The sequence below is a fragment of the Monopterus albus genome, unplaced genomic scaffold, assembly GCF_001952655.1.
Source record: "Monopterus albus unplaced genomic scaffold, M_albus_1.0 scaffold218.1, whole genome shotgun sequence".
NCBI lineage: Eukaryota > Metazoa > Chordata > Actinopteri > Synbranchiformes > Synbranchidae > Monopterus > Monopterus albus.
Window position 1 is genome coordinate 795,125 of NW_018128098.1, and position 10,498 is coordinate 805,622.

Genomic DNA, 10,498 nt, shown 5'->3' on the forward strand with positions numbered 1-10,498 from the left:
AGGCGGCGGCCGCTCTGGCAGCAGCCATGCCAGGGGCTGGAGGGGCCAAATCTGAAGCCAGAGGCAACGGCCCTCTGCCTGGAGGAGGAGGGCTCATGGAGGAGATGAGTGCCCTGTTAGCAAGGAGGTAGCGACACATCATATATTACTCTTCGATTCAGTACGTCTCAAAATAGGCACTTGAGTCATATGAATGAATTTCAGATCTTGTTTCATATACTACAGAAAAGTGAAACTTGACACAGTTGCCATACAGTAGATTTAGCAAACCCCAATGTTGGTCGCAATGGATTTTGTTGTGCCACCTGAAGAATAAGTTCATGTACTCATCACTCTCACTATTCCTCAGTATTATGAGATGATATGTAGTAAAATCGTAATTTAAATGCACTTTGTTGCTGACAGAGAAGTATCACTGTAAGATCTAGAGAAATCTAAGGAATTTAGGTTTTAAAAATGTGGAGTTCAGGAGGAATTGTGTGGTCTGTGCTTTATGATATTAACATTAAACATGATGATATGTTTTTAAAAATAGCAACTGTTTTTCAGAAATAATTCTGGACTCTGTCTTACAGGAGAAGAATTGCAGAGAAGGGCTCATCACCTGAACCTGACCAGAGATCAGTAAGTACCATTAGATCCTGATGGTAAGATGATGTCATGGGGTAGGACTGGATAAGTCTGACTTCTTCCTACTCCATTCAAGCATGTACTAGGTGTAAGCAAATTGATATTGGATTAGCATTTGTTGGATATGTGTAAAATTGTGTGTTGACATATCAACTGTCTTTACATGCTTGAAATTATAAATCAAATCAAAAATCTAATTTGACACTTTCTAGCACCTAAGAACCTAGTTATTAGGGAAGATTTAGAACGCAATGAATTTATTCCCTGACAGGTGTTTATTAGGGCTATAGAAAGTTTTACTTTGATGACAAGAACCAATGTCCAAAAGAAATAATTTTCAACTTGCGTCAGTAATAAAGTATCATTTAACATTTATGCTGATCTGAAATGGGTTTAGACACAGGCCCTGATGATATTCTCTTTTAAAATGTATTGGTAAAAGTGAACTTTTTTTTTTTTTAAATCTTTGGAATAAAATCATACATTTTAGCTGAACTATTGTATACTCCTTTTGTAGGAAGCCAGCCAATCCACTAGTAAGTATGTAATAAAAAAAAGCCTTGTGGCACTTTTCAGGACCAGGGTTACAAAGTGCTTTACAGCCACAAAGGCTTATAAAATATTTGCTTAAATGCATAAAAACATGCATACATATACTTTGTATACATGCAGCAAACACAAGCAGGAAAAAAGCATAATTAAAAAGCCCATGTGAATAAGTTTTAAGAAGAGATTTAAAATGCTTTATAGAGTCTGTTGAGCTAACCGCCAGGGGGGGACAAGCAGCCAGTTTGGAAAAACACCAATCACCACGAGACCTAAACTTGGAGCAAGGCGCAACCAGGAACCCTTGTTTTGATGTCCTGAGAGGCCTGGAGGACCTCTAAGGGATCAGCAACTCACTCTTGTATAGTGGAGCCAAACTGTGTATTGCCTTAAAAGTTAACAAAAGGATTTAAAAATCAATTCTAAATTTAAAAGTAAGTCAATATGAAGCCAGCGTTGGGGTGATATGAGAGCGCTGTGGAGTTTTTGTTAGTAAACAAGCAGCGGAGGTTTGTATTAAAGCGGCAGTATGTAACTTTTAACCAAATATTTCTGTTGTACAAATATGCTCCTCTTAATGTGGAGAGGTGTTGTTGAAGCCTCCTGTGACCCTGCAGTGCAAAGATATTCGCTTCTAAATGTTTTGATTGATTCTCATTTAAGGACAAATATCAGGGACAAAGATCTGGGCAGATTGTAGTACAGCATAGTGGAGGGGTGAGAGGGAGTGCTGGGTGGAGCAGCATGAATTGATTTGGAGTTTCATGACTGTGCTTCCTTCAGTTACATACTATAGCTTTAATTGTAGGTGTATACAGAACTTTTGGCATTTTGGTAATTCTGGAGCACTCAGGTGTGTGTCTACATGATTTTGAGAAAAAGGACATCATCCATGACCTCAGAGAAACAGTTGTCACTGCTCATCAACCTTGGAGGTTTTAAGGCCCTCTCCAAACAATATGAAATTTACCATTCTACAGTGAGAAACACTGTTTACAAATGAAGAGCCTTCAGGACAGTTGCCATCTTCCCAGAAGTGGGTGCCCCGGCTCAAGGTATGAAATATCAAGAAAAACAAAAGCTACATCGTGTGACCTACAGGGCTTTGTAAGCACTCTGTTTTTGTTCATGATTGAATTTAATTGATAGACGTTCTTGTTATTGAATAAGTCGGAATAATTAAAGCCTACAATCTCATCACAGATGATCTCATAAAGAAAAATCTGAGGTTTCTTTTAATTTAGCTGTAGGATTCAAAGTTATGAACTATAGTTGAAAGGTATTGATGCTTTGGAAACGTATGCAGTTGATTGTTTACCTCTTTAAGAACAAGAAAATTTACACTACACTACATGAATGCAGAGCATGTGCAGTCAATTTAATAGAATATTATAATACACTGAGGTGTAGGACAGGTGGTCAGACAAGAAAATTGATTTTAAGACCAGATGTGTAGATCAAATAATCCATTAAATGTGGTGATGATCAGCCGGAGCCTTAAATTCAAGGCCAACACATCTTGATCAAAATGTTGTGTACCTATGTTTCTGTAAAGCTATACTGTTGCTGGATATTAGCTTTGCATGCCTTTTTATGTCCTTGGGGAAAGTTTAATAATTAATACAGGCATGTAACATTTTTCAAATGTATACAGTCTACATGTGTACCTACAACTGGTGTGTATGCCCAGTATACAGTGGTGGAAGAAGTACTCAGATCCTTAAGTCAGAGTAGCAATAGTGTAAAAATACTCTGTTACAAGTTAAAGTCCTGCATTCAAAATGTTACTTAAGTAGAAATACAAAAGTATTAGCATCAAAATATACTTAAAGTACTAAAAGTAAAAGTACTCGCATTATGCAGAACGACGTATTTATAATATATTATTGGACTATGATGCATTAATGCACATTTTATTATATTTTATATTACTGCACATACAGCTCCCATGTAACATACATTCTCTTATAATATTCTTATATATTTTTATTATATCTCTTCATTTGCTGCTTTAAAGTGCCTTAGATTTTGTGTTACACATTCATCTACTTTATATTTCATTTGTATTGTGTGGCATTCATGTGGACGGCAAAGTAAGAATTTCATTGTACAGGAAAACATGTTTCCGTACTGTGCATATGACAATAAACACTTTGACTTTATTGTGTATATCACAATGTTGCAGCTGTTAAAGGAGGAGCTAGTTTTAACGAGCTTATAATGTGAAGTACTGCTGGGTAGTTTGTGAATTTTTTTGCCTTAGATCAATAAAATCTTATGATTGTGCTGTATCTTCCTTATTAATCTGATTCTGAAAAGAAACTGGTGACTAAAGTTATAAAATAAATGTAGAGAAGTAAAAAGTACAATATTTGACTCTAAAATGTAGGTAATTATAAAGTAAAGATACCTCAAAATTGTACTTAAGTACAGTACTTTGGTAAATGTACCCAACAACCTTATGGCTTGCAATGGAAACATCCTTTGATATGTCTAAGTATGACCTTAGAGGAGAGAAGGAGCACATTTTTAACAAGTTTTGTGTGTGTGAGAGATCGTTTTACTCCTCCTCCTAGTGCACATTTCCACCCACACACACACAGACACACACAAACATAAGAGCTCCTCTGGAACACGTGCCAGCCAGTCAGCCTTCTCACTAAGGCAGGAACAAGCACTCCTGTATGCTGAAGAACAGCTGCTCTTCCTCGTCTTCTCACAGGTGGCTCTGGGCTTGCTCCCCTGTCCTCATTAATGACACAAGTGGCCATTTTTCTCCCTATTTTTATAATCTCTTGGAGACTGCATCACAGTAGCTGGTAGTAAGCTCACATTGCATTGTGTTTGTTGATTCAGAGGTGTGGTTAAGAACATCATGACATGGTGAGTCACAGTACAGGCTGTACTGTGCCTTCCAATGATGGCATTTCCCAGTGTCCTGCATATTTTAGAGACTGGTGATCATGTTTGGAACAGGACATAACTGGTAATGTAGCACAGAGTGATGACATAGAAATAATGGCATGTTCCTTTTGCCATCACAGCACGTTCTCTGTGCTCTAATTTAATTGCAAACACTGATGCATAGTTCACTGTGTTCCCATTGGCAAGTCCTCATTTAACACTGTGCTCATGACTGCCACTCACGTGACTTTTACTTGCAAACGTTAGGTAATGAAATCATTCAGCTCTGTAATTACCTTGGATGCGATTCTGGAAAACTGTAAGGTCATAAATGGGCCAATAAAATTCTACTGCATGGCTTTCATTTTATACAGCAATACAGCTGGGCTTTAACTGTAAATAGCCATTCAGGTTAAACATCAAAGTGAAAGAACCATGATGTAAAACACATTATGGAGTGGATGGAGACTTAAGTCCCAACAACAGCTGGACATTTTAACCATTCACCACACTTGCAGGGCTGGTATACTGCAGCATGATGTAGAGGTGCTTGTCTTTATTTCTGGCACTGAGTGTGCATCTGTATCTGACAACTAGGCAGTGTAAACATCTGGCTCTGTCCAGTACTTGCTGCCTGCTGAGAGCCATGACAGATGGAAAGGCTGCATATGGCTCAAACGCTTCTTGGTTTCTTCCTAAAATAGCCTGCACTCCACTACCTTATATGTGCAGGCCACCAGCATGTGCCTGAGGAGGCATCATGTATCTAGGCCATACAATACAGCCTGCAGACTTATTGTTGCTGCCTACCAGCAGGCCTCTCACCACCACAGGGACAAGGCCTGTCTTTCTGTCTTGAGACAGCTTACCATGCATCTCACCCAGCTCAACCGTGAGTGTCTTCTTCACCTTTTCTCCTTCCTGGACAAGGACAGCCGGAAGAGTTTGTCCCTTACTTGTCACCATCTGCGTGAGGTCTTCCTGGAACCCTGCCTCTGGAATCTGCTCCACTTCACCTCCCCGTGCCAGCTGAGGAGGGACAACTTTGTGCTGGGATCCTCACTACGGTACCTGACAATTTGCTGGTATTCCAGCAGAGTCCTGCAAGTGTGCAACATTGAGGACTGGCTGAAGAGCTCGTTCCAGAAGGACATTTGCAGTAAACACGAGGCCCTGGTCAGTGCTTTCCTGGCCCATGTCTGCCACATGTAAGTGTTTATGTGCAGTTCTCCCCTGCTTTGTTGTGCATTTTGGAATAACAACTTGCAAAAGATTGTTTCTGATGGACCAACAGAGACTGGACAAACCACCAATAATAGATTTAAGGTTTGTGCCCCTTAAAGTGATGTCTGCTTGAGACCTAATGTAACTCATATCGACTAGTTCATCCAAAGAGTGATTTGCCTTGCTATATTTGAAGACATTTTAGAACTCATTTTACTCTATAATTCACAAGAAACAAGTCTGGAAAAATAAGCAACATATTGGTTATTGGTTCTCTCACAGCCTGTCTGACCCGTTGCCAGAGTCCAGAGCCTTAGAGTGACAACCACAAACCACAATCTCAAATATGATCATAGAGCTGAATTAACAACATTCTAACACATCCTCCATTAAAACTGAAAATTAGTGACTGATAAACTGCATTGTAAGGAGTTCCTGTGCTTTTGTCAGTCCCCATAGCTGCTTTTCATTGTTTTGTCTTAAGCATGAATGATCAAGAGTTTTGTCAGATGTGTCTAAGGAATAGTCACACAGTTGCTTTTTTTGCATCTAAATTGTTTCATTTAGATGCATATGGCTTAGTGAAACTGCCATGTTTAGCTATAGCCAGCATGAAATGAAATCATTAGAAACCGATGGCGTATCTGGAGCTGGCTATGGAGAGAGAAAATGTCACATCTGTAAGACACGAGACTGATTCTATGAACTAACATAACTGTGGTCAGATATCAAATTATATTTACTGAATGATATGACAGTTGGATTTGATAAGCCAGTGAAACATTGCTCTATTGGCTTTTGGCTTTGTGTCTGGATGGCTGCATGTATGAATCAGCCCAGAGAGGCGCAGTGAGGTCTCTGGATAATTTTCCTCAAGGCAGCCAGCAATAATGCTTGATGTGAAGGGGCCTGGCCACAGCAGCTGGCCAGGACAAGAAGAGGGGAGAGGGGCTGGCTCATTGGCTCGCTGTATGACCCTGTGAGGATTTCCTGTATTGTGAAATTAGAGACACAAGACAAAAGCTGTGAGACCAGGCAAAACTAGAACCACCTACTTTGTCTGGGTCCTGTATCTCAATGCCCATAAGGTACACTTACTGCATACTGATAACCCCTCCCACATAGTCTAAGGGAAGGAAAAGCAAGTGCACGTGACAAGGTGGGAGGGGACACAGTGAAGATGTGGGGGTGTTAAAGGCTGATTTGGCCACAGATCCTCCCAGTCAGCTGCAGCCTTGAGATTTACACAGGCAGGTGGAGCCTACAATTGGCTCTTTGTTGCTGTCAGAGGAACAAACATGTGCGTCTGTCTCTGCCTGCCTCCTCTCGGATAAGACTCCACGCAAATTCTGACGCCAAGCTAATGTCTGTCTTTTTTTTTTTATCATCTTGGAAAAACTATAAAATGTAGCATATCTTTGGGTGACTTCTCTAATGTCAGATGAATACAGTCAGTCTGTTATCAAGCCCTTATGTATTTGATTTTGATTATCTTGAGGTCACAGTATTAGAACTACATGAATGAACATGCTAAACATGCAATGTAGTATTGGTGGCACAGTAGCTGGCACTAGAAGCTTTGGCATCAGGCTTTTATAGTTCATAATAGAAATAGTTTCCCTCCAAAAGTTCATATGCACTATTTGTATAAACGGATGCATTTCTTATGAAACAAGCACAGGTACATTTTGGGTTACCATTTAAAGGTATGACTTCTGCAGTACAGTTTCAGCTGACAGCTTCTTTTTAAACTATCCACTACTGAATTTAGATAACAAAGGATTCCATAAATGTATGTAGCATATTTGAAAGAAACCCTTCCACTTGGCAAACCAAAGGAGCATAAAGTTAAATGTATGTCTTTGTTCCTTTTAGAGTTCACTGGATAAACCAAACAGGTCATTAGAGAGATGATTACAGGTTAGCAGTGTGGTGTTCTGCTTGTGCTCAGCTCAGGCCAGACTGCCCTCCATGCAGTTCATTTTAAGGTGAGCTACCTCATGTCTCAAACCTCAGTGGAAAGAAGACAGATAGATAGATAGATAGATAGATAGATAGATAGATATTTTACTGGTCTCAATTCACACACAAAATGAGGGAAGGTGTGCCACAATGGTGAATTATGTAACAAAGGTTGTTGAAGTTTTTATTTTCAATTCCTGTCATGTTTACCTCTATTCCATCATGTGCCACACCTTCTCTACTGAGACTAACTATAAGCATTAGAGGGCACTTGTCATTCCACTGCTCCAAGCACATCCTCCTTTCCTTCTCTGGTTAATGTCAATAATGTGCAATCCCATCAGCTGATAGAGCCTCACATTGCAAGCACCCCCACCCCCATGCAACACAACAGGGCACGTGGACTGACTGTGCTATCCCATGTTCCGAGGTTAATGGGACACCACCCTCAACACTTGCAGGCAACTGGAATATGTTTGGCTCACATGTGGTAAAATGGCAAGCTTATGTAAGTCTTTATGTAATCTGCATCAGTGAATGTGAATAACATTGCAGATCTGTTGCCATCAGAGTGTGTGTCTGCCAGCTCTGTACTGCTGGTCTGCCAGCAGTTTGCAGTGCACTGCTGATACTGATACTAGGAAGAAACATCCATGAGAAACATGCATTCACATGGCAACAATTCACATTAATTTTAGTACAAACTCTTGCAAAATGTAACATGAACAAATGTATTTTTGTCTTGCTGTAATTCATCAAACATTTTGTAATTGTTTTGGGTAATAGCAACAAACTCCATTTTGTCACAAAAGCTTGTTAAAGGATGGAAATATAAAAGACTTGTGGGACAGTGCAAAGAAAGCATAGTTTAGCATTAATCTGTCCTGTCATCTAACATGTTGCTGCCTGTGAGTGGTGGTGTTTACCTCTCATTCACATATGGTTCACAACAGGCCAGTGATCTGTATGTTGTCCTCTGTTATTTGATTCTATTCAAGATACATACCTGAGATGTATTGCTATAAAAATACGCACACACACCAAACAGTACTGCTTATTTAGACTAGTCCTTATCAAAACAAGCTGCACCCTCCCTATTATACTATATGTCTTAAAGTGTGATGATTAAGGATGACACAAGCTGTACTCTATGGTGTGCAAATAGATTAATGGTGTTACTGATTGCTGTCTGTGCCTCAGGTGTCCCAACCTGCGTTCCCTAACTCTGTCTGGCTGTGGACACATCACTGACCAGGATGTGATTTCTGTGCTGCAGAGCTGTAAGAAGCTGTGCTGTCTCCACCTGGAGAACTGTGTCCGCATCACAGACCGCAGTCTGGAAAGTGTGGTGGCTCATGGAGACAGTCTGGAGGAGGTGAAGGTGGACTTTTGCAGGAACATCTCTCAGGCAGGCCTGCAAGCTGTCAGAGACAAGAGGCCGGGCATTCAGCTGAGTGCAGAGAGGAGCGCTGATATGATTCCTGATAGCAAGCCTGAGGAGAGGGTGCTGGTCAGGAGGACGCTGCAGAAAGTCCTGCAGTTCTCCTGAGGGTTCGGGTTGCCTCTGCATCCTTTCACGTGAACCTAGATTAAAGGCTTTTTTTTTGTACATTTGGCCATAATTTAAGGACTTGCCTGCATTATTCTTTAGTTTTATTTGTATTTATATTTAATACAGCATCTTTTTATACAGCATGTGTTGAGTATGAGTCTTACTTACAAAGACATGCATTTTCTTAAGCTGCCTCCATTTCATGTTAATCTTTACAGTTTATGATTTCCTAAAAGTAGGGCTTTAAATTAAAGGGTAACACTTTTTAAAATTATTTTGCAAACATGCCCCCCTTCTTTGAGAAGGCGCCCCATTCTGGCTCCCCCATTCAAAAATTGCTATGCCTACTTTGCATTATCTTAACGAGGGAAAATTCTACCCCCAATCACAATAAAGTCACAAGCACAGGTAGATTTATCTTTAATTCTTCAGTCGACTTTAAAATGGTGTTAGTGACTTTATTCTCAAAGGAATTGTTTAAAATAATAGGAAATGAGCTTATTCACTTTCTTACTGAGGGTTAGATGAAAAGATTGATACCACACCAATGCAGAAAATATGGAGCTATGGACAGCAGCTGGTTAGCTCAGTTTAGCATAAATACTGGAAACAGGGAAATATGTAGTCTAGTTCCAAAGGCTAAAAATCACCTATAGTTCTCTATCTCGTTTTTTGTTTTGTCCATTTAAATAAATAAATAAGAGTAAAACAATATGACAATTTGCTGTTTTATGGGGTTTAAGTGCTGGACTATTTCTTGGGCAGGGGTAGTTGCCAGGCAACCAGCAAGAAATTACTGCTCCCGGCCAAGAAACTGTCCCGCTCTAAAACAACAAATGCTCTTTTTCTGATATAGTCTTTTCTATGGATGGCACGACTGAGCTATAATGTGTTAATTAGTGAGCTCTAGATGTTCAGAGTCAGTCAAGCTGTTCTCCTGTTTCCACTTTTCATGCTAAGTCGCACTAAGCGGTTGCTTTCTCCAGCTACTTAATTACCATAAAGATGTGAGTGGTATCAATTATCTCAACAAACTCCCAGCAAGAAAGCAAATACACATATTCTCTAGAATGTCAAAGTATTCATTTAATAGGATTTAATAGTTTGATTAAATAGCACACACACACACCTTACTTGACATGAGTAAACCAATTACACGGTACAAAAGAACAAAAGGCGTGTGGTTACACTGCATGTTGTCTCTGCCAGGGTAAGACATGTCAGCATTAAGGTTTCTCCGAGGGCAAAGCGGCCTTGTGCCTGAGCTGTGATTGGAGTCATGTTATAGAAGACTGTGAACCATATGGAAGTAGGGGAGTGCGTCTGTCTTTTAAATACTATGTGAAAAATTTCCTGCCCTATCACTGCATCTCTAAAGAATGACCATGTATTCACACAGAAGGTCAACTCAATGAAGAATAAGATTTTCATGAACAATGTACATTAATGTACCCACAGCACCCCATATTGACAGAAAAACACAGAATTTGACATTATTGCAGATTTATTAAAAAAGAAAAACTGAAATATCACATGGTCATAAGTATTCAGACCCTTTGCTCAGTATTTAGTAGAAGCACCCTTTGGAGCTAATACAGCCATGAGTCTTTTTGGGAATGATGCAACAAGTTTTTCACACCTGCATTTGGGGATCCTCTGCCATTCCTCCTTGCAGATCCT

At 39.9% G+C, this 10,498-nt stretch overlaps 1 protein-coding gene across 1 annotated transcript; it reads left to right on the top strand.

Moving 5' to 3' along the window:
• The first annotated feature begins 4,950 nt into the window (after positions 1-4,950).
• On the top strand, positions 4,951-8,948 carry fbxl22 (F-box and leucine-rich repeat protein 22). The gene is made up of 2 exons (XM_020619391.1): positions 4,951-5,288; positions 8,467-8,948. Exons 1-2 carry the CDS (start codon positions 4,951-4,953, stop codon positions 8,813-8,815), a joined length of 687 nt encoding a protein of 228 aa, XP_020475047.1. The 3' UTR covers positions 8,816-8,948.
• The last annotated feature ends 1,550 nt before the right edge of the window (positions 8,949-10,498 follow it).